Consider the following 27,339-nt stretch of genomic DNA (forward strand, 5'->3'; position numbering starts at 1 on the left):
AATACACATTCAAGGGTTTTGAGGTTTGCCATGCGTTACCAAGACATCTAAGAAAGGCTGGGGGTTTTGCTGCATAAGAACAGTCACTGAAGATAAATGAAATGCCAGGACTCAGAAGGAGACCTCTATACATCTGATCATGTCTCTAACCTGCTTAAAACTCTGTCTCCTTATCACTTTCAAGATAAAATCCAAATTCCTTTAGTATGTTATTTGAGCAGCTGGTGGCCTCACCCTCTAATTCTCTCCCCTCCCCGTCCCCCCACCTGCCACTCTTGGCCCCACCCCCACCCCTCGAGTGCTTTCAGTCACTCTCAGTTTCTGGAATACAACCCTCTTCTATGGGCTAGAAAGACTGGGGAAAGCAAAGCAAGGGATAAAGTCAGACTAACGACACTATCCCCTTAGCTCTGACAGTCTCAAAATGGTTCGCCTTGAGAACTTGCTATCTTAGGGTGACCAACTGTCCTGGGTGCCAGGAACTTTCAGTTTTAGCACTGAAAGTCCCAAGCCCTGGGAAAACACTCGGTTAGTCATCCTAGGGTAAATATGTAAGTGACCTTTGCCCCAGTTCTTAAACTCAAGGGTATTTAAGAATCTCTAGAATGCTTGTTGAAACTTTATGCTCCTAGAACCTCACCTCCAGAGATTGATTTGGTGGTTCTGGGGGTAGATCCCAGGTAATCTGTATCTTTAACTAGGGTCCCAGGGATTATGGGGCAGGTGGTCCACAGGGCACACAGAGAAACACTTATGGGAAACAAGGCAGCATCTGTCTGCTCACAAAGGGCTCTCCCAGTAGCCAGCCAGGAGACATCAATGCCCTGTATGCTTCCTCTATGAGTCCAAGAGATTAGGAGAGGACACGGGAAACTTAAAAAACAAGCCTCTATATGGGACAGGTTTGGCATAGATTGAAAGTTAGGAGACAGCAATAGCCTTGAAGAATACTGTCCACAACCAAGCTAGAGAAACACTACAGCTTTTTTATAATTGCGAAGGAGTAGAGTTTTGAGGGGGAAAGAGGAGAGAGTTGACACACTGAATACATTCTTTGCCCAGCAGGACATTAGCAGAAATCCCACTCCAGGCTGTCCTCTGAAATGAGCAGCTTGGTAACTCTATATTTTAGAAAGATAGATACAAAAAATTAAGCAATATAGACGCACATTACTAATAACAAGGGACGCAGGGGTGCTGATAATATGTGAGTTAACTATGTTAGTGTGAAAGGCCACCAAAGAAACCAGAAAGCAGTGGCTCTCAAACCTGAGTACATCAGGATCACCTGAGAGCTTGTTAAAACACAGACTGCTGGGCCCACCCCCAGAGCCTCAGATGCAGCAGGTCTGGGCCGAGCCCAAGAATTCACATAACTAAGGTGATGCTAATGCTGCTGACCTGAAAGACACATAATCACTGTATTTTTTTAAAAAGTCTCTATTAGTTTGAAGGCATGAATCTCACCATATCAATACCAGCTTGGTCACCTTACTTCTAAATTCACAAGAAAAAAATTAAAACTGGCTTAAACAAAAGGGAGTGTACTGGCTTGTATAACTAGAAGTCTAGACAGGTTTTGGGGTCAGCTTAGCCCACAGGCTGCAGCCCCACTTCCTGCATCTGTGAGGAATGACCCTTCCTCCATCTGTGTGGCGGCTCCAGCTTCCTATGGTGGTGGGATGGCTGCAGCCTCTTCCGAAAGCATCAGGACTGAGGAAATGGGATCCGGCAACCCCAGGAGACCACTCCTCACATCCCACTGGTCTGAACTAGGTCACAAGCTCATCCTGAACCAATCCTGGACCAGGGAGGTTAGGATTATTTCTAGTGCAAAGGGATCCACCCCTGGAGCTGCGAGCCCCCAGAGGCACACAAGCCAATTGGGAGAGGGGTGAACGCCTAAAACATGTCAGATTCTCCCAGAAAGGAAGGAAGGTGTGGGTGGGCACCCAGCAACTTCCAGTCTAGGAAGTGGAACGTGGAATCTAACTAAATGGCAAATGACTCACCTAGCGGTCTGGCATTGGGGTGCAGGAAGTTCAGGGACCAGCCGTGCTCAGATATCTAGACCAGTCAGTGACTAGCAGGGTATCAGTCACTGGACTCAAACTGAGGCAGGATTTTAGGGGAATGGTCTAGGATCGAAGGAGAAGACGACTAGGAAAGGAAGGTGGATGCCAGCCTGAGTCTCTAAGACATGATTCAGGCCTGGGGACAAGAGACAGATGAAGTACAGAGGAGGTAACTTTTTACCTTTACCCTTTGAGGCTTCTTCTCGGCTGGGTCCAAGAATTAAATTGACATTGGACAGATGGACAGGAGAAAAGCATGCAAATTTGCATACGTTTTACCTGACACAGGAGCCCTCGTAAGGAAATGAAGCCCCACTCCCAAAGAAATGGCAAGAACTATGGGCCTTTATATTGGGTTGAACAGAGAGAGGCAGTGTGAAAAAGTAGGTAGACTATGTGGGGAGGCTAAAAGAAGTTAAGAATTATTTTAGCAAGGTCTTCGTGTATAGAATTCTCTGTCAACTTCTGGTCCTCAGTGACGATGATGTTAATTTCCTTCTGGTACAGGGAGGGCATCTTTCACATGGAAGCTTTTATCTCCTGTTTTCGTGAAGAAAAAGGGAGATTAGAATGCCCTTCTTGCATCTGCCGTTTTTCAAGTGCCTTTAGTTCAGAATAATCCTTATGCCAAAGTGGCACATTCTGCCACCTTTCAGAGCTATTTTAGGATCTGAGGGGTCTCAGGAAAAGAAAGAAGCACAGCTCTCTAGAGTGGAGGCACCAGGTAAAGACAGCACTAGTAAGAGAGTCAAGAGTATTTAAACATTAAAAAAAAAAAAAAAGCTAAAAAGCTCTACATCCCTCCAGCTAAGATAGGGACTGGGTATAGAGACTGGGGAGGGGCTGGGATACTAGATGGGAGCCTGGTAGCTCCATTTCAGGGGTGAAAAGGCTTCTGTGAGGCCACCGAATATGGTGATGCAGAGTAGGACCTTGGAACTAGGTGGCCTGAGTTCAGATCCCACAGCTACTACTTACTTGTGATCACCAGGCCTCAGTTTCTTTATCTATAAAATGGGGTGATGAGTCTCTACCTCAGAGGGAAGGTGAGAGTTAAATGAGGTAGACTATCTAAAGTGCAATCCTTACATTAGTTTAGTGCCACTGTTGGAACAGTCCTTATCTGGCACATAGTGTGTGCTATGTAGCCACTTATGTGTTAACTTATTTCACCTGAGAACCTACTGCTACTTGCAGTCTACTCCTAGACCTTTGTGATGGTAGCTATGAATATTGGAAAATGCCCAGCTTCAAGTCAAACAAGAAATAACTCCAAAAGCTATTTTAAATTTATTGAATGACATATGCATCGATTCTATGCGGGGTTGGAGACAGATGAATCACATCAGGATCAGCCTTTCCAAGCTCCTGGAGATTACAAACTCTGCACACAAATAATTCCAAAACAAGAGAGCCAGCTCCCTTAGGGAAGATTCAAAAAAGTCGTAGGGTTGTTCAGTTGTAGCTTTCATGACAAGCTGAAAGAACCAAGAATGACTTCAGAGGGGTGGGGGCATCTTGGGACTGAGGAAAAGAGCTTGATCTAAAATTAAAAAAGGATTACCATGATAATAGAATCATATGCTACTAGTATGCACCTAAAGCTAATATATATCTGAACTTCCTGTATCATCCTTTCCCATATTATCACATTCAGCTTCGTGTGCCTTTATTTTGTGGGTATACAAAAACCCAAACGCTACTTAAAAAAGGAAAGCTTTAGGGACTTCCCTGTTGGCGCAGTGGTTAAGAATCCGCCTGCCAGTGCAGGGGACATGGGTTCGATCCCTGGTCCAGGAGGATCCCACATTCCATGGAGCAACTAAGCCTGTGTGCCACAACTACTGAGCCTCCGCTCTTGAGCCCACGAGTCACAACTACTGAGCCTGCCCACCACAAGTCCTGAAGCCCGCGCATCCAGAGCCCGTGCTCTGCAACAAGAGAAGCCACAGCAATGAGAAGCCCACGCTCTGCAACGAAGAGTAGCCCCCGCTCGCACAACTAGAGAAAGCCCGCGCACAGCAACAAAGGCCCAATGCAGCCAAAAACAAATAAATAAAAAATAAATAAATTTAAATTAAAAAAAAAAAAGGAAAGCTTTGCTTTTTCCTTCTTTGGAAGAGTAAGTCCAACAAACGTTTGTAAGATAAGTCCTGTGCTTTTTGACATGAGCATACTAGATGTTCAAAATGCACCTCTCCCTTGGGAAATTCATCACATTTCAAATTATACATGTCTGTTAAAGCATAGATCTGTTCTACCTTCTATGTATTTGTTATTGCTGCTTCTGAAACTTCCTTACGGCCCCAAAGAGGTCTTAATCCCTGTCAAATGTTATTATGTTACCGACTTTTATATAGTCTTGAAAGGGGTTGTTTATTTAGTTTCAGTGACTCCTTGTTACTGCCAAATATTATTTCATTTCAGCCCAGATGTAAGGGGTCCAATGACTGGAATTATTTCACAGCCCTGACATTGTCGAGAGATGGATACCAGTTTAATTATGGACAGCTGAAAATGATCCAGGAGTCACCTGCTATGGATATTTATCATCATTATGAACTTCTCACCAAGCTGTGGTCTGAGCCCTTTCATAACGTTCCATTTGCGTTAGACAGACGGGATGACCTACATGGAACCCAGATCTTCTGTCACCTTGAAATTTATGTAGGGACAGCGTCATATTGCTTGATTATTTTCTTTTCCTCTGCTCAAAGTGAGAAAATATGTTGCAGTCGTTCCTATTCTTTTTCTTTCCTCTTGTCTCTCTCCATTGCCTTCTCTCACTGCTACCCTGCTCCTTCCAGCTGTGTTTCCAATTATGCCTCATTGGAAATTATTCATTACTTAAAGAATGTGAACTGGATAGACTAGACACATAAAGGATCAAGCAACGCAATGACTGCAATGTAGTTGGCACCCAGTAAATGCAGGAGGAATGAAGGAGAGAAGAGAGCGGAGGGAACAGGAAGGGAGGCTGAGGAGTTGCAGAACGCTCAGATCATTACTCTGTCTCATTTTAGAAGAAATTAAGAATAACAGACTTCCTCCTCTCCCCCTCCCAGAATACACTGCACCATAACAGAATCTGTTTTACACCTTTTCTTTTTATCTCTGCTTTCCCTAAATGCGTCTTGATCTGTCCTTGTCAGAGCAGAGAAAGGGTTAAATGAAAGGAAAAACCAGATTACCACCAGCTGATAATAAATTAAGGTTCCCCTTCTGCCTGCCCAAATGCACATCTCTCCATTACGTTTTTCTTTCCCCCAACCTGAGCTGAAAGGTCTTCAAGAATTCCAATCCTGCCCTGGATGTAAGAATTCCAGTCCTGCCCTGGATGTAAGCATAGCAACAGTAAGAGCTCACTTTAGTGAGGGTTTACTGTGCGTAGATCATTCACCATGCTAAGTCTTTTCATGTGTTTCTTCATGCAGTGCTTGATAACAGTCTTGTGAGATCAGCACTATTCATATTCTCTTTCTGTACATCAGTGGTTCTCAACCAGGGACAGTTTTGTCCCCCAGGGGAATTTGGCAATGTCTGGAGATACCTTTGGTTGTCACAGTGGGGTAGCCAGGGATATGCTAAAAACATCCTCTAGTGCATGCAAAAACCTCCTGCAATAAAGAATTAGCTGGCTCAAAATGTCAATAGTACCACTGTTGAGAAACCCTGCTGTAGCTTAAAAAGCTGAAGTTTAAAGGAGTTGATAACTTTCCCAAGGCCACCCAGTGGTATTTGAGAAGACTGGAATACAAACGCAGCCTGTGCTTCTGCTTTATGCTGCCCATGAGTAGTTACGGCTTCAGCAGCTGGGTCACTATCCCTCGTACCAGAGGACCTAGAATTCCCAACAGGAATCTTTTCCTATGAGGGCATCTCCATTTAAGTGTCCCTTTTCAGTCACTTGAAATCACCTGCTCATCCATCCTTTTCATCAAATATGCAGAATCAGTCCCATCTAAGGCAGCCGTTGACTCTAAACATTGAAAACTCTGTGAAACACACACACACACACACACACACACACACACACACTGGGGCAATACTTCCTCTGACTTTGTCATTTTATAAGCAGATATAGCATATATAAGACAAAAGCAGAGTGCATAAGCAACAAACTTTGAAGATGGCCTATATAGTTACAGTTTACTTTGATGAATAAATTATACATATTTAATCTGATATGTGTTTAATGATAAACATAAGCACTTGTGTTCTGCAGAATAATTAGCTAAAAATGGTAAGCAGCAGTATTACTTTTAAGGTGTCAATCAAAAATATTAGTATTCTTCTCTTTTTATTAATTCTTCAGTATCTGCAATCTCAGGTTTGCCAATGTTTTGAGAAACTGAGTATCTTTTAATAATCTTAATCATCCCCAAAGGCAGCTACCAAAACACACATACTTTTGTGCAGACATGCACACACAGGCACATGCATGCACACAGACCCACGAGTCTGTGCACAGTCCCGTGGTCACACACAGTCACACACCACATATCCACACACACTTGGACATAGTCACACACAGACAAGTCCCAGGTCTTACTCCCCAGAGCAGCTTCCTTTGCCTTTACTCCTCCCTCACAATACAAAGCTGCTGTCTCACCGGTTTTCTGCCCCACCTACCCACCCACCCTCTCTGATGCTTCTCCTTTGACCGTAATCTGAAGGGTATTTCCATTTTCCCTTCAGAGCCCTTCCTCTGAATGACCTAGCCCTGGTGTATAAAGAGCAACTTCAGGCAGTGAAACTTGAGGGTGGATGCATGGGAAACTAGTCATGGCCGCAAGACTGCTGTCACACTGCAGCCTCCCAGTGCCACAAAGGTGAAACCGTATTTATCTTCAGAGCCAGCCTTAGGCATTGCAAGCTTTCAGGTTAGAGGGAATAGCTACCTCCCATCCTAAATTCTCAAATGCCACATCTGTTACTTCTTGCTTGAAATTCTATAATCAGTTGCTAGTCCCTTTCATTCTATAAATAAGGGATAAAATTTTATAACACAGCTTAGTCACCGGTATGAGCAAAATTCATGCAAAGTGCGTTACCAAGTTAAATCTTTTCTATTTTAGCAGCAGGAGGGATTTAGAAAGCAAAAAGGCACTCTATATCTTTCTGAATTTTGCCTTGGACCAGCCCTGTTTATCCTCACCTGTACAAGGGCACATTTCTTAAAATGACCAGGAAAAAATGTCGTAGCCTGGAAGTCACAGATTTCCATTACCTTTCACTGTGTAATATCTGAGTGCACCATTACTATTTTATAAGGCATGTGAGCATTTCCTACATTAATAAACTTTGCCAAGGATGGTGCCAAATAGGATATCTTTCCTTTCAGTTTTGGCATAAAATCTAAGGGACAAAGTGATGGGATGATTAAACAAACATTATTTAATTAAATTAATTAATTGATTGATTTATTTATTGCTGCGTTGCACGGGCCTCTCACTGTTGTGGCCTCTCCCGTTGCGGAGCACAGGCTCCGGACGCGCAGGCTCAGCGGCCATGGCTCACGGGCCCAGCCGCTCCGCAGCATGTGGTATCTTCCAGGACCGGGTCACGAACCCGCGTCCCCTGCATCGGCAGGCGGACTCTCAACCACTGCGCCACCAGGGAAGCCCCATTATTTTATTTTATATATTGAAGTATAGTTGATTTACAGTATTGTGTTAGTTTCAGGTGTACAGCAGAGTGATTCAGTTATATATATATATATATATATATATGTGGCTATTTACGTTTTAATTTAATCCATTAAAAAATAAAATTAAAACTTCAATTCCTCAGTCACTAGCAATATTCAAGTGCTCAATAACCACGAGTGGCTGGTGGCTACTCTTTTGTACAGTACAGGTAAAGAACACTTCCATGATCACAGGAAGATCTGTCAGCAGTGATATAGACAAAGAAAAGTTGGAGGATATCCAGCGTTAATGCAGGCAGTGAGGGAAACAGACCCTTTCATATAGTGGTGGTGGAAATAAAAATGCTGCTAACTTTTCAAATGTCAATTTGGAAGTATCAATAAATATTTAAAATACACATGCACTTAATAGGAAAAAAACCTGAAATTACCTAAATGTCCATCAGTAGGAAACTGGTTATAAATAAATGACCAAACACCCATACAATAGGAAGTTATGCCAATAACTTAAAAATACATGTATAAGCAATACATGTCAGCACAGAAAGCTGTCCTAGATAACTTTTTTAAAAAAATATATTTATTTGGGCATACTTTAATGCTTAGTTTTAGAATATAATTTCAAGAAACCCAAATATAATGTTATACACTGATTTTTACCTCGAGATTGGCCTGAATTCTATTAACATTCATAATTACATTTATGCAAAGACTATTTATACATGAAGACACATAAACACATACACAGCTACTTTTGGGCTATGAGTAATAAATGGTCTCTTCTCTCATACAGAGGTGTCCTAGATAACTTTGGATGTAAAAACACAAACCACTTGACGATATGAAAGTGTGATACTATTTGTATTAAAATATAAAAAGATATAAGTATATGTCTATATATGCATAGGAAATTACATAAGGACACACAAGAATTGGTTAGTGGAATGCAGGAGATTGGGGAAGCATTTTCTTTTCATTGTACGTCCTTCTGGTACTGCTTGCACTTTTTACCGTGATGAGGAATTATTGCACTTGGTCATATATTAAGGAAATGAGAGAAACAAAAGAATGTGGTACCAAATGAATGAATGAATGAATGAATGAAAGAACGAATGAAGAAACAAAGCGAATTAGATCTGCATGTCAAAAACCTGTTTGCTCCGCCCTGGGCTAGTTTGGACTGAGCCAAGTTTATGGATTCTGCTCCTATTTGCTGAGGTCCTAAGTCTTTGACCCAAGAATAATGGGTTAAATGTGAAATCACATCTTACGCATTTTTGCAGCTACTGTAACAAATACCATGGACCCTCAAGGAGGGCCCTGAAACCAAAAGACTTTTAGGAAAAAATGGTGACTATATTTGGAGTCCCTGGAGGAAAAGCCTTTCCTCATCCCATCCCTCTCCCTTCATCCTTCCCTTCTCTGCCTCACATAACCACACCTTTCCCTCTCCTCCACCACCTCTTTTCCCTGGTTTGTTCCAGGCAAGAGAAATGCAGATCCAAAATCTTTACCCTTCCTCAGAACTCACCTGGATTGAACATGCAGCAAGTTACGCAACTTAAGTCAAGCTGTTCCTTGTGCCTTGTTGTAAGCACACCAGGGAAGCCTGGCAGCAGACCTGCAGACCTCATGGAAGTCCTATCTATCTATCTATCTATCTATCTATCTATCTATCTATCTATATCTATCTATCATCTATCTATTTATGTATCATGTATACACATACATATATGTATGCATATGTGTTTATATGTCTGTATGTATACATGCATTTGTGCACACACATACATTTTGTTTTCATGGGAATCTGTGGAGCAGTTCTAAGTGTTTGTCCCAATCGATGCCGTGCTTACTACTAATGTGGGGAGGATCCACAGAGAGGATGGAAGACGGGAAGGGAGGGCACTAGTGTCTGTGGGGGGGACCTGATCCCCAGGCAAGGAAAGAATTTGGCTCATTTGGTGTATTTTTGTTGGATCAGATCATTAGGTAGTAAATATGACATACGTCTTTGAATCAGGTCAGTGGTAAAGAGAGAAATGTTTTCATTTCTTAGTGTGCTCAGAATCACAGACTTCCTAACAGACAAAGGGCATCCACCCTCAAAATAAGATCCTTACCATCGTGTCTTCCTGCCTCAGCTGCACTCTTGGATGCTAAATTTCCTCCTACACCAGTCTTTCCCAGAACCAAGCACCTCGGGTAGCTTGGCCTGGATGTCCCCCCAGCCCTGGCAGGCCCCGAGGCCTGGCCTGAATAGGTCCAGGAGACACGTACAGGCCTTGTCTGGGAACAGTTTTTCTCCATTTAATAAGTCTCATTTGCCCATAAGACGCATTTTTTAAGTTTCTGACTCATGCCAGGCTCATTTATTTGGTATTTTGGCTTGATGAGTACCTAGGTTTTAACCCACGTAGGGCTGTTTTTCTGCCTAGTTCTGGAAACTTTGGGGTTTGTCTAATTACTCCTCAACCCTGATCAGCTCACGGCTCCCTTTTTCTCTTGTATCCCTCATCCTCCCAAGACCTACTGCCCTTGTCGGCCTGCCTCCCCAGCACACAGACACACACAGAGACACACAGATGCACAGACACACAGACACACAGACACACAGAGACACACAGAGACACACACACATGGACTAGATACTGGACAAGTAACCCTTACAATGCTGGGAGGTTGAAGATTTGATTATTATCTCAGTTAATACGAGTAAGGCAAGGGAAGGGAAGCCTTAAAATCTGTGTCTTCTGCACATGTTTTTTCCTTCCCTCAAAGACTTATCCTTCAAACAAAGGCCCTCTAAGGATTTTTCATCTGAGACCAAACTACTGGCTGTTGATTGGCTGGAAGTGTGAACTATGGGGTGTGAGAAGAAAGACTTTTCGGTAGAAATTCACTTATAAACATTTTTCTTTTTCTGCCTCTCCTGGAGATGACCCACATTCCATAAAAATTTTCAGTCTAAGATGTTTTTCAGCAGAGACTTTCATTTACATTAATTATCCTAAGGATTCACATTACCATTCCCTTTGGGAGAAGCACAGAAGGAAAATGGCATGCCTGGGAGTCAAACCTCCTCCGAGCAACCTCCTCTGGGAAGGACAAGCATGCCGGTTTCTGCCATTGCCAGCAGCGCCATGTGCAGTGCTGTGCCCTTCTCCGGGAGTGTGGACATTGGCACTGAGTCTGCCTCCGACTGGGTCACCCTGGGCTGCTCAGGGAGGAGGGAGCATCCTCCGGGCTCGCCCCACCACTGCTTTTCCTGGCTCTGTGTCCATGAGATCATGGGTGCCCAGCTATTCCTAATCTCCCCGTTTCACAGTAGGGTATCATTCTTATTTTGAGGCTGTGCCAGATTTTTGTTTTAAACCCAGCTCTCTACAGACAGTTTTCGATTGACCAGAAATAACATTTATGGCCTGCAAAACACCTTTCTCTTGGGACATTTTGTTGTGCTTTGAGTACATTTTAACACAGTGAGGTAACATTCGTAGCCTAATACGGACATGGGGATAGAAAACAACTCCGGAGACACCCCATCCATCACCGTGACACCAGGCAGGCTTCACCCACACCACCCGAGACATAGGTAAATATCCTGTTTTCACAGGTCTTCAGGAAAAGAGACCCAGTCCAGTGTTGACTTCCCTTCAACATTGTCATTATATTTGTATCACAGGGAAACGCCCCATCCTAGACTGCTATGAGCTTCAAAACTCAAAGCTGTATATTTTGAACCAGATGTCACAGAGAAGCCTGATAGTCGGCACACTGTTTAGCTGGTATTGAAAAATAACATTTCAAACAAAATACATCTACCCTCTGAGGCTGGACCCAATCGGACAGCTTTCATTTTACGTGTGACTGTCCGTCCCCTTAGGATTCCCTTCTCTCTTGAGTCTGGTCATCATTAAGTGGTGAGATTCCACAGGTGTATCCTTATGTTTTCCAGCTCCCAGAAATCACAGCCATCATGTCCCTTTTCCTAAATCGTGTTAGCAGGAGCAGAACTGCCATAAAAAGCAAAGAGCTCTGTTTCATGGAGGGTGTTTGCTTAGACACATGCAAAGCTTTCTGACATTTGGTTTGTTCCTTTGGTTTTTGGAAACAGCAGCTTTAAAGGAGTCCTTTCCCTGGCTTTCCCCTCCTGCACTGCAATACAGGAAACCCCAATGTGGTCTCGAGGCGGTCCGATTACATTTTGGCATATGATAATCCACAGGGCCATCTGCAGTTAGAAGCAAAATAGCCATCTCCCTTTCTTTCAGCTATTTCCCTTGGCAAAGTGAAAAGTCATAAGGAACTGGATTGGTCAGGAAAGCCCTGACCAAGGGCTTGTATGAACCTCAGACAAGACGCAGCCCGATGAGATGCGGTGTGCGCCATCATTATCTGAGACGGAGGCTGTGAAATTGACACCATATGAGCCTGGAGGAGTAATTGCACCAAGGGCGGAGAAAAGCAACATGTCAGGACATTTTAGTAACACCTAATTCATCCCGAGGTTATAAATAAACCTGATGCTTGCTTGAAAACAAAAGTCGAAAAACACTTTGACTAGATTACTTTTGTGACAGTGCTTCCGGCTGAGGTGAACTTTATTAGGGAGACAACATGAAGAAAGAGAAATACATAACAACTTTTAATGGTATATTTTACATGATTTTATTTTTTATTTTTTTGCAGCAAATAAAGTGGTTATAGGGCTCCAAGGAAAAGGGCCCAGATGTTAGAGAGTTGTGTGAAATTTAGAGGAAACAAGCTGTAAAAAGTGCAGTTATAAAACAGGCTGTCAGTGCCACACATCTGGACAATACAGCTGTATGTTCCTAGTGGCTGTCGTCACCCAAAGAAAACTCAATAACCTTATTTCACCCCAATTAGGCTGCATACCAACAGGATAAACCTTAAATTGCAAGGGGTGGGAGTAGGGGAGCAGCATTCACTCGGCGCCTCTGTGTCAAACAGCTTTTATCTTTCATTTGAATTTGGTCACCAAGAAATGAAAGACTGCTAACATAGCCATTTCCATTTTTATAAAACCCTATTTAATTTATAGTGTCGTAAGAAGTCAGGGTTTGACAGTTTGGACTATTGGCTGTGCCAAACAACAGACTTTCTGTAGCATGAAACTGACCTACCGGTCATCCTAACACAGAGCTCCACCTGTCTTTCCTCCACCCATGTTTGGGAGTCTGAGTCTAGCACCATCATGGGAAGCACTTATTGGAAAAAGTTCATTTTCAGACAACCCAATCTACTTAGAGTAGAGGGTAAATGCCTCTCTTTATGGCATTGGGGCATTTTTCCCTAATTTTTTTGGCCCACAATGAGGCACCTTTGCGGCAAGACAAATATTACAAAACTCAAAATACCATTTCATCTTTTCATCACTGACAGACATGCCAAAGGTTATAAAATGCCACTTTCCTAATAATTGTGTTTCTTCATAGGTTTTAACGGCAGCAAAAGCAATTATGGACAGCGGAGAGAAATTCACCTTACCACTGATAGGGAAACTCTTGAAATTTCAGCTTCTCCAGGTTAAATTGAAGGACCAACAGCGACGGGAAAACGAGAAGAAGGTACTGGGAGGGCGATGGTGGGTTTTCTAAAGACGGCAAGGAGTGAGTGAACTGCAGCCAGGTTCTCTGGGGCACTTCCTCTCTCCGTAAGCCTGCCACGAAGTGTTACGTAGCACATTTAACTGTTGCCTCAACTTTTTAGGGAAAAGCCTATCCAAAGCGCTGTTGGAGGAATTACATTTTCTCAAAGACAAACCCATTAAAAATAAGTTCTCCTATGCAGAAATGTGACAGTATCCCAGGGCATGTGGCTGAGGTTGTTTTTATGGTAGTCTATTTATATGTTAGGAACAAATTAGGGAACAAAAGGAGAGACACAGAGTCAGGAGAAGTAAATATAAAAAGGTGAGAAAACCCCACAAAGTCAGGATCTAACTATTTTAAATATTTTACATGATATTCAATAGGAGTACCTATTAAAATAATGGGCTACATCTGCATCTTCCTAATAATCTAAATATTTCAGCAGCGCTCTGTTACTTCTACTCCTATATTATATACCTGCTTATTTCTTCATGTGTAGACTTTTCATTTAATTTGCCTATGGAAATCAATCTGTGAGCTTTCCAAAGATTTGTATTTTTCATCTGAAAAAATATTTTAAAATAGTTTTAGCAAAGTGATGCTAGTTTCAAATCCATTTGCTCTTTAACCTTAGTCAAAATGAGAGATGTTTTTCTTATTTTCCAAATCATGCTGAAATATTTTTGGAAAGGCAAATGCTTCTGTATGTACATGTGTAATGTGTATGTGTGCATGTGTATGTATGAAATGGGTGTATAAGTAAATTGTTTCTTTATGCCTCTAAGTGGGAGAGGCAAAACCAAGTCATGGAAGAAGAAAGAGAAAAGTGAACATGTTCCAATAATACCTACTTCCTCTTTGTTAAGACCCCCCCAAATCTGGCTTTCCTATTTGAATTGAACTCTTGACAGGGTGACTGTAGAAAAACATAATAATGCCACCTTAAATTTGTAATATAGGGCTGTATGTTTTTCAAAGAGATTCTGCATTTAGCATCTTACTAGGGTGGTGTATATTGTCCCCAGAAAAAGTCTACATATTTGAAAACAGTTGATGGTATAGTTTTCCATCTATATGAAGCTCTTTCCAACATGTACAGGAGATTCATACCTTAAAAAATACTCAGGGACGTTAAGACTTGGCAGAAGAAAAATTGGAAAATTTGAAACTAGTATAGAAAGATCGTTTCTTGTCTTTTTAAAATTCCAGTGTCACATGGGAATCTGAATTACAAAAAGTAGACTGTTAAGTCCTGCAAAAATTCTTGCACCTTCTGTTTGCTTTGTGCTTTCCCACAGCACCTACAAATATACAGAACACATTAAGAGTGTCAATTTCCTTGTTTGCCACCTGTTTTAAGTCTTGGTAATTGTTTGTAATAGGAGTAGGTTTTAGATTTCAGTTAACAAATTTTAAGTAACAATAAATGGAATATCCTGGCCACCGAGGAAACGTTTTTAAAACTAACAGTATAAAGATATTTCTGCACTGTTATTTTGCTCAACATTTTTTTTTGAAATGTGAACAATATAATAAGACAGCTATGAGATTCTGAAAATACAGAAATAATCTTTATTTGTTGAAAATTCAAGAGTCTTAAGGAATTGGGAGTTGAATTTTAGATTTATAAAAATAAAAAAGTAATAGATGCATAAGAGGACTCTTTGAGCAATTAAGAGCCAGCAATTACATAATCTAATTTGATGTCTTCATTAGATTGCGTTCCCGAAACACCAGCCCCAAATCTCTGAGTTACAACCACACGAGTCAGTACTAAATAATTGATGAAAACTGATTGGAAGGGAGAGCTCTCCAGAAAAATATTCTAGGTAAAGGCAAGACTAAGGGAGTTGTTGGAGGGATGATATAATCTATGTTCATTTCAACAACACTGCCCAGCAGGTCATTTGGAACAACAGAGGTTAATGCTTGTCAGCCAGGGAGTTTAGCAGAAACCAAAATAAGTATAAAGTATGTAAAACTGACACCACGCTGTGGTTTAGAAAATGGAAAAAAAGGAAAGAGGACTTTACCCAATTTCTTCCTCTTTCTGAACCCCGGGTGAGATTCTGAGATTCCTGCAAGGGTAGTGACTGTCTCTTCGGCTTTTTAACATCAACATGAGGTATATGTGGTTGCTTTCTCTCAAATACTAGTTATATGTTTACATCTGTACAACCCAGAGTGTTTTGTATCTTCTATGTTGAATTTTTGGAATTGAATTTTTAAAAATGAATGGTTGCAAAATATCCATAGCAGTAATTACAGAAAATACTAGGGAGACAGTGAGGACAAAAACTACTAATATGAGTACGTCCCTGTCCTTTTAACCCAGTGGAAAAAAATGTAATGTATACTACATATTTGATTCTGTTTTTTTTTTAAAACTTGCTTTTTAAATTAATTAGTTTATTTATTTATTTTTGGGTGTGTCGGGTCTTCGTTTCTGTGCGAGGGCTTTCTCTAGTTGCGGCAAGCAGGGGCCACTCCTCATTGCGGTGCGCGGGCCTCTCGCTATAGCAGCCTCTCTTGTTGTGGAGCACAGGCTCCAGATGCGCAGGCTCAGTAGTTGTGGCTCACGGGCCCAGTTGCTCCACGGCATGTGGGATCTTCCCAGGCTCGAATCCGTGTCCCCTGCATTGGGAGGCACATTCTCAACCACTGCGCCACCATGGAAGCCCCTTGATTCTGTTTTAACCATCAAAACTTTTCTTAATAATATAGTTACAATAGCCACATACAGTGAAAATATCATTATTTTAGATTCCACTAATTTTAATAATTTATAACACTTTAGTCCGGGCTATGCTTAACATTGCATTTGCTTTGTCCATGAAGAAAGTTTACTGGATAATTAATATTATAAAAAATAACACAAGGAAGATATTTCTTAGAAGTACAGTTTAGAGGCCTTTAGCATATAAATTTCTGAGAGGCAAATCCCTGCCTCTAATTGTAATAAGTTGAATATATTTCAAAACTTTTATATATTCAGAAACATCTTGTTGATTACTTCCAAATATACATATAATGAAGAAAATACACTTTATTTCTAGAAATGTATTTCAGCATTTCAGAACTTCTGAATATGATTTTTTCATATAATTAATCCCAAATTAGATTTTATTATATCTTAAAATCGGAATAAGAGAGTGTTCTGTTTAGAAATAAGCTTTCCTTGTGCACATCATTATCTCAACATTTATTCTGCATTTTTAGTTATATCATTATCAATTTGTTGTTAATTCATTAACTTAACAAACATTTAGAGAAACAATGTATTAGGCACATATATTTTCATAAGGTTCATTATAATTTTAAAACAAATTGCTGACCATGTTTTAATTTAGTCATTATCTGAATATTACAGTATTTTTCACATTTTTACTTCTTTTTAACTCCAACTTTTATGTTGTATATTAATTATAAACATTTTTTAAAACCAAAACACTTCATTGTGAATCAAAATATTTAAAATATATTGAGAAATCAGCTAAAAGAAAACATTTAATCATCAAAAAATTAAAAATGGCTATAATACAAGCAAAATTAACCCATTTAAATAATCAGCCAAACTAAATCTAGTCTGTGCCGTTGAGTTCAGAACATTTGGATAGGTTTTTTTAGGAAAAGATCCAAATATATTCTAACTGTGCTTTTAATTTGTGAATTCAAATAACCAGTCCATATTTTCTTGGATATTTTTAGCATATCTTTTATATAAAAGCAGAACAGTTCTTTCTCTTTCTGGCTTATCTACTTAGCACAAGTTGCCTTATTTTTCAATGTCCTAGAATTGAATAGATGGAAGACAGGCAGTAAAGAATATGGACAGATGGTACTGGTAAACTTTTCTTAAAACATCTCAAAATTAAAAGCACCTAAATTTGACCAGATATCATGATGAAGCCCAAACAACCCAGAGCCTGCTCCAAAGGACCGACAAAGAGAAATTAGGGTAAATTTCACAGACGTTTTCCAGCTTACTCCAGTTAAAACCCCGAAACACTGGAAACCAGCCAATGTAATGCCATTTTGTATGTGTGTTTTGTTTTAAAAGAAAAGCCATAGGGACATACCAGGAAATTACAGGCTGGTTAGTTTTGATTCAGTTGTGGTTAAAATCTTCAGAAACTATTCTAAGAAATCAAACAGAGGAAGAGCAGAAACTCAGTTTAGAGGGACCCGTGTGGTTTCAGGAAAGGAATAACTTGCCTCACTAACTGGATGGAATTCTTTGAGGCTGGATTATCGAAATGAGGATACTACCAACAAAACTGTTGGATCTGAAGAGCTACAAAATTCAACAATTCAGGGTAAATTATAAATGATTCCCTGGCTGGCTTATCTGTAAACTAGAGCAGTGCTTTCCTAATTGGGATGCTATTAATTAATGAAACCTTTTTACAGACTTCAGGAAAAATGTAAAGAAACGCACACATTTAAAATAGAGCAGTATTTTGAAATACAAATAGCTACAGTTACAGCAGCTAATAATAGTAATTAGCTACCATTATTGACTGCTTGCCACTATACTAAGCTCTTTACATATGTTTTAACCTTTAATGCTTTAAATGACTTTATGAGTTACAGAGTATTATTCTCGATTTGCAGATGGGGAGACTGAGGGTGTGAAAAGTAACTTTCCCAAGGCTAAATAGCTACTCAGGATTTAAATCCAGAACTGTCAGACTCTAAGATTATGTTCTTAACCACTGTACATACCCCTTCTGAGTGTGTCTCAATAATTACGCAAAACAGCACTCTTGGCTCACAATCAGTAGAGAACTTCCCAGGGATGCTTCTTTGAAGGAGCAAATGGCTTTGCTCAGTGGGATCTACCAACTCGCTAATTATATCGTGTAATTCCATGTTGCATAAAACATCCTGAAAAATGTTTTCGGGGCGGGGACTGGTCAGAGAAAGGAACAAAGTCCACCAAAGACAAAGGGCACTGAGCTAACCAACCACCAATTCCCGAGGGAATCCTGACTTCTTATCCAGTCCCACCCCCCTGCCCAGAAATGAGCTGGTCTCTGGGGGAATCTCTTAGAAAGAGACTTCCTGGGATTATTTCAAACATCCTTAGCCCTTCTCTCTGCCCTTCTGGGTGTTGAAGTTGGATAGCATTGGCTGATCCGGTGCTAAAACCTCTAAATCACATAGGATCGTGCAGGAGACAGACATCAGGTAGACATCAGACCCACCCCCTCACCACCACCACACACAGACAGGGCCATGTTCTGAGTCTGTGGATGAAGAATTGCACCCTGAAGATGGCAGTGTGGCACCCCAGGACTTTGTGCAATCCTTAGATTGCATCATGTTGTCGAGTGAACCCAGTATATTCGTTTGCTTACGTTTTCTACACCTCAGCCACTCTAGAAAAGCAAGCTCCTAACTCAGTCCCATACATTATATTTTCTATTTGGCAGGTAAGCAGGGAGGGGAAAGAAAGAGAAAATATAGAAAAGGAAAAACAAAATGTTCATAATGCCATAACCCTGTTATAACTAATGTTAACATTTTGGTACATTTCCTTTGTTTCTGTGGATTTGTTTCTTTACATAGCTGTAATCATTGTAAAAAGAAATTTTAATCCAGTTTTTTTCAATTAAAATATACCATAATTTTTTCTCATTATCACAGCATCCACATCTATCATTGTTTTTGGCTAGGTGACATTCTATTGACTACCATACTTTTCTTAAAGTTCCTTTATTGTTGAACATTTCCGTTATTTCTGTGTTGTTTCATAATAAACAATGTTGTGATGAACAACCTTACCGTATACAATTCTTCATATTTTGGATAATTTCCTTAGCATACGTTTATAGAAATGGATTAATTGGGCCCCCAAATGTTCCCACAACCTTTTCTTTCCAAAATAGGTTCTGGAAACATTTAGACCCAGTCCTCCATTAAAAAAGATAACAAATGACCCCCTGTTCAAATTAACTTTATATTAGCTTATTAAAGATGGAGGAGTTTCATGAAAACAGATCTCTTTAATACTGTTTAATCTATTGTCTCTCAAACTTACTTGACACCATACATTTCTTTCAGTCCATCTATTGTCCTCCCATCATCTGTGACCAATAGATTGTTTATGAGATAGAGTGATATCTTGAAAGAGGACTGAGTAGCACTCAGAAGATAGACCCTGTCTCTCATAAGTCACATAATAGTGGAGTGACTTAGTCATTTAACTGCCGTGACATCTTTTCTTATCTATATCCTTAATAATATTATTGTGGGAATCTTATGATAGAACACATATGAAACACAAAGTTATACACAACACAAAGTTCTACATATGTAGATGTGCTATTATCTATAAAAGTTAAGAGGAAGTATAGGTATTTACCACTGGTTCCACTGACTTTTACCATTTACTTCCCTTTCACTGTGAAGAACAACAGAATGACTACCCATCGAGGTATTTGAATTTTGGTATTAAGAAGTAATTTAGAAATAAAATACAGTCTAAAATATTTTTGAAGCATCAAATAACTAGGTTGCCCAATTCCAGAGAGGGAGAATTTTGTATTTTTCCCTTTAAGAGGTGAGAATAACAAGATGAAGGGTTCTAGGTAGGTGTCACGTAATACTCAAGTGAGTGTGTGAAACCCTAATACATTTTTGTTTGTTGCTAAGACAAGAGCCCCACATCTGCTATGTAGCTTAACTGGTAAGAAATCTCCATGCCTACCCAAAGCCTTCCCACAGGAGGAGGAGGCATCCAGATGCTTTTGGTACACAGTGCATTTTAAAGAAAATGTACTCTGCTATGAACTTGACTCTCCCTTCATATGCTGGGGAGCATGTGTTCCCCAAACACGGTAGAAAGAGGGGCCTGTTAGATACACACCTCCTCATTTTTTATCTTGAATTGGCAAGAGTTTCCTCTGAGTTCTTTCAGTTGTAAGTAGATGACCCTAAATGGGAACATGCGTGTTATGCTACCCAAAAGCAAGAAAGGCAAAAGAGGTTGGTGTTGAACAAATTTTAGCTTATGATTTAAGAGGGGGGCTCAGCAAACCTGGTTCACTTCTCCCCACTCCCGCCCTCAAATCCCAAGACGTAAACCCATAGAGGGGAGGGGCTTATTCAGAATGTGAGAGAAGAGAGGGAAAGGGAAGGAGATAGGGGGTGATTTTCCTGCAGGTGGGGCTTAGTAGAAAAGGATGGACCTTTTGACCAGAGTAGAATTCTAAGGGGCCAAGTAGTCAACGATTGTTCAGAAGCAGAGGAACAAAGGGACTGTCCTGGTTCAGCTCAGGTATGGAGGTTGGGAGATACAGACTGGATACAGGAGAGGAGGAGGGAGACCACCACTAGAGTCAGGCACAGGGGAGTAGTGGGGACTGGGTAGGGCAAAGAACATGTTCAGAAATGTACCAAGGACTTCTCTGCCTGCCCCTGGCACCCAGGAGGACCCAGGTGCTTCCATTTGCTTCTGTTCTCTACCATTTAGTGTCTCTGCACACCAGGAAATCACATATATAGTCGCTATGAGAAATACTTTACATAGCAATACTTCTTGATGTGCTACCAATTAAACATACATCCACTGTTAAATGGAAAATGCAGAACACTAGGTTATATAGAGACAACAATAACGATTACGTTAAAATGACGCCTAAACATAATTTGAAAGAATGCATTGTAATGGCCTCTTCACTCATCTTCTCTGGATGGTGGAATTGTGATTTTTGTAAGTTCTCTGTTTTTTTTCCAATTTTTCAATAATGATTATTTTTAGAATTTAAAAACATACCTAAAGAAGTAAATCAGGATTTAGAAGTACTTCTTAGATGCTTTTGTGAAAGGAGGGATATCAATATTGCTAATTTCCGTGTTACTGGAAATTAGTTTAAAAGATGCTTGTCTGGGCTTCCCTGGTGGTGCAGTGGTTGAGAGTCCGCCTGCCAATGCAGGGGACGCGGGTTCGTGCCCCGGTCCGGGAGGATCCCACATGCCGCGGAGCGGCTGGGGCCCGTGAGCCATGGCTGCTGAGTCTGCGCGTCCAGAGCCTGTGCTCCGCAACGGGAGAGGCCACAACAGTGAGAGGCCCATGTACCGCAAGAAAAAAAAAAAAAAAAAAGATGCTTGTCTCCAGGGTACCAAGTTTGGCCTTGCTAAGGGAATGCAAAGGCAAAAAGAAAGAGAGGGAAAGAGGGCACTGAGCAGAAAGGAGCTGAGGGAAGTGAAGCACACGGAGAAACAGAAGAGCATTCAGCTAGTATTATTCAGCCCTTGGAAAGATGGAGTAGAGAGAGGGCAGACAAGCATGGAGAGAAGGTTGCAAGGACATCGAAGGCTGAGGCTACAGGAGAACCATGGAAATAAAATGAGTTTGAGGTTTGGAGTCACACCAACTTGTGTCTCTACCACAGCTGTGTGCTTGTGAGGGAAACTGTGGGTCTTAATTTATACAATGGGAATAATTACCCATTTGGCATGTTGCTTTGTGAGAACAAATTAAAGATGATGATGTCTAGAAAGCACGTATCATACTGTATAGCTGTGTCTCTGCTAAGTTACCACTTACTTTGAAATTTTGGTTGTGATCAGCCTTGCTTTCTCTAGGATCCTAAGAAAACTTACAGGAGAAAGGGCTCAGGGAGTTGCTTACCTTGTAGAACCCAATCTTTGCTAGAGAGACTCCAAAGGAATGAGAGCTATATGTCTGCACAGGTCCTACACCCCACCTAGGAGAGCCTCCAGGGCCAGAGGGCCCTTTTACTGCCTTCCTGGGACACAAATGTCCACGGCAGTCAGGAAGTGTTTTTTGGAATAATGGAATATGAATGCATGTATAAAGTTGAATGAAATGAATGAAGGTGAACTTTAGAATAATTTAATCTAAAACAGTTTCTTCTTTTCAGTTCTAAAGATCACCCTGCGATTTTATTTCAAATGATAGCTGTAGAAGTTTCTGGCAAATTTTTTTTGGCCAAGTTGGGACTTCTCTGTGGTGAGGCTAGCTGTCCACGTCACAGCTGCACCGGTGTTTTTCCCTCTAGTGGACTCACCTTGATCCAAGGTGTGGCTGGGAGAGCGCCTACTTGCACGAGTCTTACCAGTACCTCCGAGTTGATTGGAGTCAGGGGCACTGATTTGGGCTCTGGTTTCATTTTCAATGAACAATCTCAAAATTTCCAATAAGCTCTCCACATTGGCAGAGAGTTTCTACCATCTTTCTTCAGTAAGCTTGCTCTCCCACTTTCTGAGATGACTCACATTATCTTCTCTAGTCAAACCTCCTACCTCACACCTGCCCATCTTGAGTTGATAACCTTGCCTCATCCTTCACTTGAAAACATTGAAACATTCCCCCAACACCATCAAGACCTCTCTGTTTCTTGCACCTACACCCAGCCAGTCATCCCCTCTTTGCTCCTTTCATTAAACTGAGAAATTGCCTTTCTTCCTATCAAAGTCTAGTTATTGACACATTCTCTTCATCTTATCCCATCTTTTCTCCTCAAGGACTTTAGTCTCCCCCGTGTTTTCAATGTCCCCCTCTCTGATGGATCATTCCATCAGCCTGCAAACACAATGTCTCCTGACTTTACTTACATACGTACATAGCTTGACGTTATACTCCCCTTCTGCCCACTCATCCACTGAACAATCTCAGATCCCCCAGTTCCCCTCTACAAGCAAACGTCTTTTTTTTTTTCTTTAAAGGCTGTTCTCTTTTTCTTTTTTTTTAATGCATTTACATTAGTTTTGTTTTTTACTTTTTTACTGAAGTATAACTCATTTGCAATGTTGTGTTAATCTCTGCTATACAGCAAAGTGATTCAGTTATACATATATATATGCATTTTTTAATATTCTTTTCCAAGATGGTTTATCAAAAGATATTGATTCTAGTTCCCTGTGCTATACAGTAGGACCTTGTTGTTTATCCACTCTCTATATAATAGCTCACCTCTGCTAACCCCAAACTCCCACTCCCTCCCTCTCCCACCCCCTCCCCCTTGGCAACAGCAAGTCTCTTCTCTATGTCCATGAGTCTGTTTCTGTTTCATAGATAGATTCATTTGCGCCATATTTTAGATTCCACATATAAGTGATATCATATGGTATTTGTCTTTCTCTTTCTGACTTACATTACTTAGTATGATAATCTCTAGGTCCATCCATACTGCAAATGGCATTATTTCGTTCTTTCTTATGGCTGAGTAGTATTCCACGGTATATGTGCACCACATCTTCTTTATCCATTCATCTGTTGATGGACATTTAGGTTGTTTCCATGTCTTGGCTATTGTGCATAGTGCTCACAAGGAAGCTTCTTGAAACCATTGTCCACACAAGTGGTCACCCAACTGGTCCTGCCTCTGTGTTCACTACCTCCACACTCCACCATAACTGCTCCCATAATGTCGCCTATAACTACCCATACTTTTCAGTCCCTTGGTTCTCTAGCTGCATACTCTGTAATTTTTCCTACCTTCTAAGTCATTTCTCTCTTTTACCCACATCCCCTCCTATACCCAGTTGGTAAGTATTGGAGTTTCCAGCATGATCCCAGGTTCAATTCTCATATTTGTTGAGACCTCTTTCCCCAGGGGGTCTTATCTCTTCCCGTGCAGTTAACTACTATCTCTATGTTACCCACACTTGAATTTGTAACTCCAGCCACATCTCTCTTCTGAGAGGAGAACATGTGTATTCAATTGTCTCCTTGTCATCTCAGGAGCATCTCGGATTTAACAAGATCTTTCTGAATAGTCTGCCCACCTTAAGTAAAAATTATTTCTCACTCCAATGCTTCTGTCTCTGTGAGTGGCGCCATTAACCAACTTGTTATTCAAACTAAATCCAGAGCATTATCGTTGTTGCCTCCTCCTTCATTCCTTGTCTCTAATCTTTCAACCCCTGTACTTTCAACATCCACAATATATCTTAAATCCATCTACATTTCTCCACTCTACCAACACTTTAAACTGAGTTACTGTTAGGTCTTATCTGAACTATTGCTAGAGTTTCCTTACTGGTCTTCTGGTTTCCTATCTTGCAAAATCACAGTAGTCCTCCATTTAAACCCTTTATGGTCTTTCCAATGCATTTTTAATAAAATATAAACTTGTGAACCAGCCCCCACCAAAGCGCTGGATGACCTGGCCCATGCCCTACCTTCCCCACCTCATCCTGGCCACTCTCTCCCTTGCCCACTATTCTCCTGCTATACTCACCTCCTTTCAGTTCCTTGCGCATACCCGTCTCCTTTATAACTCAGGGCCTCTGGCACACACTTCACCTTTCCCCTGCTTCTCACATGGATGCTTCTCATCCTTCAGGTCTTCACTCAAATGTCACTCCCTCAGAGGCCTTCCATCACCAGCTTACTAGTGAGTGGTGAATTGTGTGTCTATCACTACATTGGGTTTTATCCTTCATAAAATTCATGAAAATCGTCAGTCATGCTTTTGTTTCTCTGTTCATGTGCTTTTTTCTCTTTCTTCCCCAGTAGAGTAGGAGCTCAAGGGAATAGAGCTCAACCCTATTTTTCTTTCACATCGTTATTGGAGTATAATTACTTTACAATGTTGTGTTAGTTTCTGCTGTGCAACAAAGTGAATCAGCTATATGTATACATATACCCCCATATCCCCTCCCTCTTGAGCCTCCCTCCCACCCTCCCTATCCCATCCCTCTAGGTCATCACAAAGCATTGAGCTGATCTCCCCGTGCTATGCAGCTGCTTCCCACTAGCCATCCATTTTACATTTGGTAGTGTATATATGTCAGTGCTACTCTCTCACTTCGTCCCAGCTTCCCCTTTCCCCCCTGTGTCCTCAAGTCCGTTCTCTACGTCTGCGTCTTTATTCCTGCCCTGCCACTAGGTTCATCAGTACCATTTTTTTAGATTCCATATATATGCATTAGCACATGCCAACCCTTTTTATGGGCCAATTTGTATCTGGCGCAGAGAGAAACACTGGGGCTTTTCATACCTCTGTACTTTACCTTGTGCTTTCCTTGCTGCCTCTATCCAAGGCTATTAGTGACATCTGCAGCCTCCGCTGATATTTCCCTCTGTTGAGGAGCAGGTGCTGGGGAGGTCGAGTTTCCCCACCACTGGAGCCACAGGTGCCAGGCAGGCACGGAGGGTCCATGGGCACCTCTGATGCTTCCTCCGGGTGCTACAGCTAAACTGGGTTTGGGACTTCCCTGGCAGTCCAGTGGTTAAGACCCCACGCTTCTACTGCAGGGGGCGTGGGTTCGATCCCTGGTCGAGGAACGGAGATCCCACATGCCACGAGGAGGGGTGAAAAAGATTAAAAAGAAACCCAAAACTGGGTTCTCTGGAACCATCAACACCCAGAAGCCACGTAGAGGAGGCAGACGCTCCTCTCCCCTCCTGTGCTACCTTCTGTTAGCTTGGTGCCAAAGCAATATATCTTCTACTTTCCTTGTCTCTAACGTCTTAGGACTGAGTTCTTCAAATTTGGTCTCACGACCTCAGGAAAATACAGAACCCCCAATGTTGCTACAGTAATTTAGTTTAGTAATTTTTGTGCCCAGTTTTGTTGAACATGGGAAAAATAAATAACATAAGCATATTCTGGATCTTCTGTATGGTCCAGTACTACCACGTCATTTCAATGAACTCAACCTATGTGTATTCATAACACATGAATGGAAGGTGTAATTACATTATGACGTAATGTACAAAGGTTTTGGCAATTGTTTGAAAAGAAAACCTTTGTTAGACCCAGATAGAGACCCCAGGGTTAGGCTACTTGATAAACCTAAGTCCCGGCCATCACAATGTACTCAGAATCCACCACTCTCCCTGCCAGCCATTAACTGAGTTTGTTTATTAGGCCAAGGAGGCGGGGGGGGGGGGGGGGGGCAGGGGCTCCTTTAAGATGAATTCCCTTCCAGAAAGATGTGTGTGTGTGTGACAGTCTCCTAGCATCCACCCCTCTAGTCTTTGTGTTTGATGTGCCTTCTCACAGCTTAGGCTCAACCTGGAATCTCCGCTATCCTGGCTTGAAGAATGAATTAGGGAGTAAAGGAGTGAGTGAATGAAATAAAGATTTAATTTACCTGACAGTAGAAAAGCCATTGCCTGCTCACTGTATGGTTTAATCTAAAGTATTCTGTCTTTCCAGGTGATAGAAGACAGATTTAAGGTAGAAAAGGATAAAGGGAAAGCAAAATCTCCCAAGGAGAAAAAGTCCCCAATTGCCACGGTTGCCAAAGGAAAGGGAAAGGACCAGCCTGAGGCAAACACAGCAGTAAAAAAGACCACCCAGTTAGTAAGAAGGGGAGAAGAGGATCACACCAAACATTACCTTGGTCAGTAAGATGCTCCTTTCCCTTCTTGCCTGATGACTTACAAACTTGAAAAATCATTCCAACCACTATGCTTAATCTTCCCCAGCCTTTTCACCTTTTTAAAAGCATAAATCCTATACTCCCCATGACACCCTAATAGAAAAATATTTCTATTTGCAATTCATTTTTGTTTTCAGCCAATATTTCTTTAGCATGTGTCTTGCTATAGGCACATTTTCATAGTGCAGATAAAAGATGAATTAACTAGCTGACTGTGCCACCAAGGAGCTTACTATCTTGTTGGGAACATTTGAGAAAATCAGAAACACTTATAAGGCAAAGTAAAAAGTGATTATTGTCACGAGTGTAATACAGTGGTAATAAAATCAGACCTGTTAATTTGTGACTCAGAGCACGTAGCTTCCTGACCTCAGCTTCTCCCACTATCTGTCCTAGATAGAACAACCAGAATTTTCTTTCATTTAGAGTATTGATATAAAAAACATTATTTGACTTGGGCAGCTATGAGTAATTCATTGCCACCTTCCCATGAACCCAAGTGGAGCTACTGTTTTTTATTTGCATCGTATTTAAATGAGATGGCACCTCTTCACATCCTTTGACAGCTTGACTCCCCTAATATATCTCTGCTCTAAACCCACTAGACGCAGAAGCAATTATATTATGGATTTTG

General features: G+C 41.2%; 1 protein-coding gene across 1 annotated transcript in view; it reads left to right on the forward strand.

The window, feature by feature from the left end:
* Positions 1–27,339, forward strand: part of SPAG17 (sperm associated antigen 17) — a 220,331-nt gene that overhangs the window by 42,369 nt on the left and 150,623 nt on the right. Inside the window, exons 4-5 of the mRNA XM_022583945.3 lie at positions 13,185–13,316; positions 26,480–26,666. Coding sequence (XP_022439653.3) covers positions 13,185–13,316; positions 26,480–26,666 — 319 coding nt within the window. The remainder of the gene's footprint in view (positions 1–13,184; positions 13,317–26,479; positions 26,667–27,339) is intronic.

This window comes from Delphinapterus leucas, chromosome 1 (assembly GCF_059928025.1).
Source record: "Delphinapterus leucas isolate spDelLeu-1000000601 "Yukka" chromosome 1, BTC_Dleu_Yukka2, whole genome shotgun sequence".
Lineage (NCBI taxonomy): Eukaryota > Metazoa > Chordata > Mammalia > Artiodactyla > Monodontidae > Delphinapterus > Delphinapterus leucas.